This window comes from Mandrillus leucophaeus, unplaced genomic scaffold (assembly GCF_000951045.1).
Source record: "Mandrillus leucophaeus isolate KB7577 unplaced genomic scaffold, Mleu.le_1.0 Scaffold822, whole genome shotgun sequence".
In the NCBI taxonomy this organism is placed as follows: domain Eukaryota; kingdom Metazoa; phylum Chordata; class Mammalia; order Primates; family Cercopithecidae; genus Mandrillus; species Mandrillus leucophaeus.
The window spans coordinates 279,855-281,177 of record NW_012108942.1 but is presented as its reverse complement, the minus strand read 5'-3'; the positions used below and the strand labels follow the sequence as shown (position 1 = coordinate 281,177).

The 1,323-nt window shown below is 53.3% G+C and overlaps 1 protein-coding gene across 1 annotated transcript in view; it reads left to right on the top strand.

Moving 5' to 3' along the window:
• Positions 1 to 358: 358 nt before the first annotated feature.
• The window catches only part of IL36G (interleukin 36, gamma), an 8,259-nt gene continuing 7,294 nt past the window's right edge, over positions 359 to 1,323 (top strand). Inside the window, exons 1-2 of the mRNA XM_011968012.1 lie at positions 359 to 418; positions 968 to 1,041. Of these exons, the coding sequence (XP_011823402.1) occupies positions 987 to 1,041 (55 nt within the window). The 5' untranslated portion in view covers positions 359 to 418; positions 968 to 986. The remainder of the gene's footprint in view (positions 419 to 967; positions 1,042 to 1,323) is intronic.

Below are 1,323 nucleotides of genomic sequence, written 5' to 3'. Positions count from 1 at the left end.
TGAGAGTGCCTGGCATTTCCAGTTCTAGCTCCAGAATGACATGAAAGGAGAGCTGAACTCCAGGGAAGTCCCTTAGTTTCCTCTTTATGAGAAACCTAGGATCTGTCATCAACCTCATTTCCTTGTGGTTGATTTTGTGTGGGTTGGCTCAACACTTATTTCTCAGGGAGCCCGGATGGGTCATACTTGTGCTAATTCTGTGATTTCTTCCTCCGAGCCTCACAGGATCTTCTGGTAGGAGGAGCTGGTTTTCTTTCATGTCATACGTTTCTCATGTCCCACCCAGGAAACTGGGGCCTCCCTCTCTGCTCATCCAGATAAATGATCCAGGCTCTGTTAGAGCCCATCACTGCCCTTGGAAGCTGCTGGAGCCACGTTTCGGTCCCCTGGACTGTAGATAAAGGCCCTTTCTTGCCAGGTATAGTCAATAGCTGGAAAGCCTCTTCTCCGGCCCTCTGGAGTCTTTCCTCTTGTCTGTGCTTCGGGGCTTAACGAAGGGAAGGGCCACATCAGGCTGGCTCTGTGCGCTTGTCCTGTGTGGGGCTGCTTGTCACTGGGGAGTTGCTGGGATCCTGGCAGATTGGCCCTGGCATGGGACCCTCCCCTGCTCCTAGGCAAAAACAATGCCGAAGAAGGGGTGGAGGCTTCAGAGAAGAGGAGGCATGGGCATCAGGTGTCTGTGGGTTATTCAAAGTCAAATTATATGCCTGACCTTCAAACTCCTAGGGGAGACACTATCATACTCTCTGGATCTCCAGGTGGAGGAAAATTCTACCTGCCCTCCCTTTGCTGATGCTTCCTTCAAGTTTTGTCCCAGATGTGGCTCAGAACTTCTGACCAGAGCTTCATGTCAGGCTAGGTCTCCCAGCTCCCTGTCTAGAATGAGGGCCTGAGGAGCTAGTGTCCTGGAAGGTCTTGGAAACATCTCCATAGGAGAGGTTCATCTCTCCTATGTCTGCCTTCACAGGTGCTGAGACAACCACACCATGAGAGGCACTCCAGGAAACCCTGCTGGTGGAGGAAGGGTCGTCCATCAGTCAAGTGAATCACGTGCTGTTGGGATGGGGCTCTGGAGGCTTAGACCCTCTGCACTCAGGCTATCTCCTGTGGAAGCCCCAGCCTTCTCTCTCCTCTCTGTGCACTGCCCTTCCCACCTGGTGCTGCTCACCTACCACTGGACCCTGGGCTTCTGGAGGATGGGAGCTATTGCTTAGTCACTGCTCCAACTCCAGTCCCCAGCATCAGGCCAAGCACAGAATAGGCACAAAAGAGGGTAGCTGGGCCTTGGCACACAGGTTCTGTGAGACTGCCCATTGCCCTCTG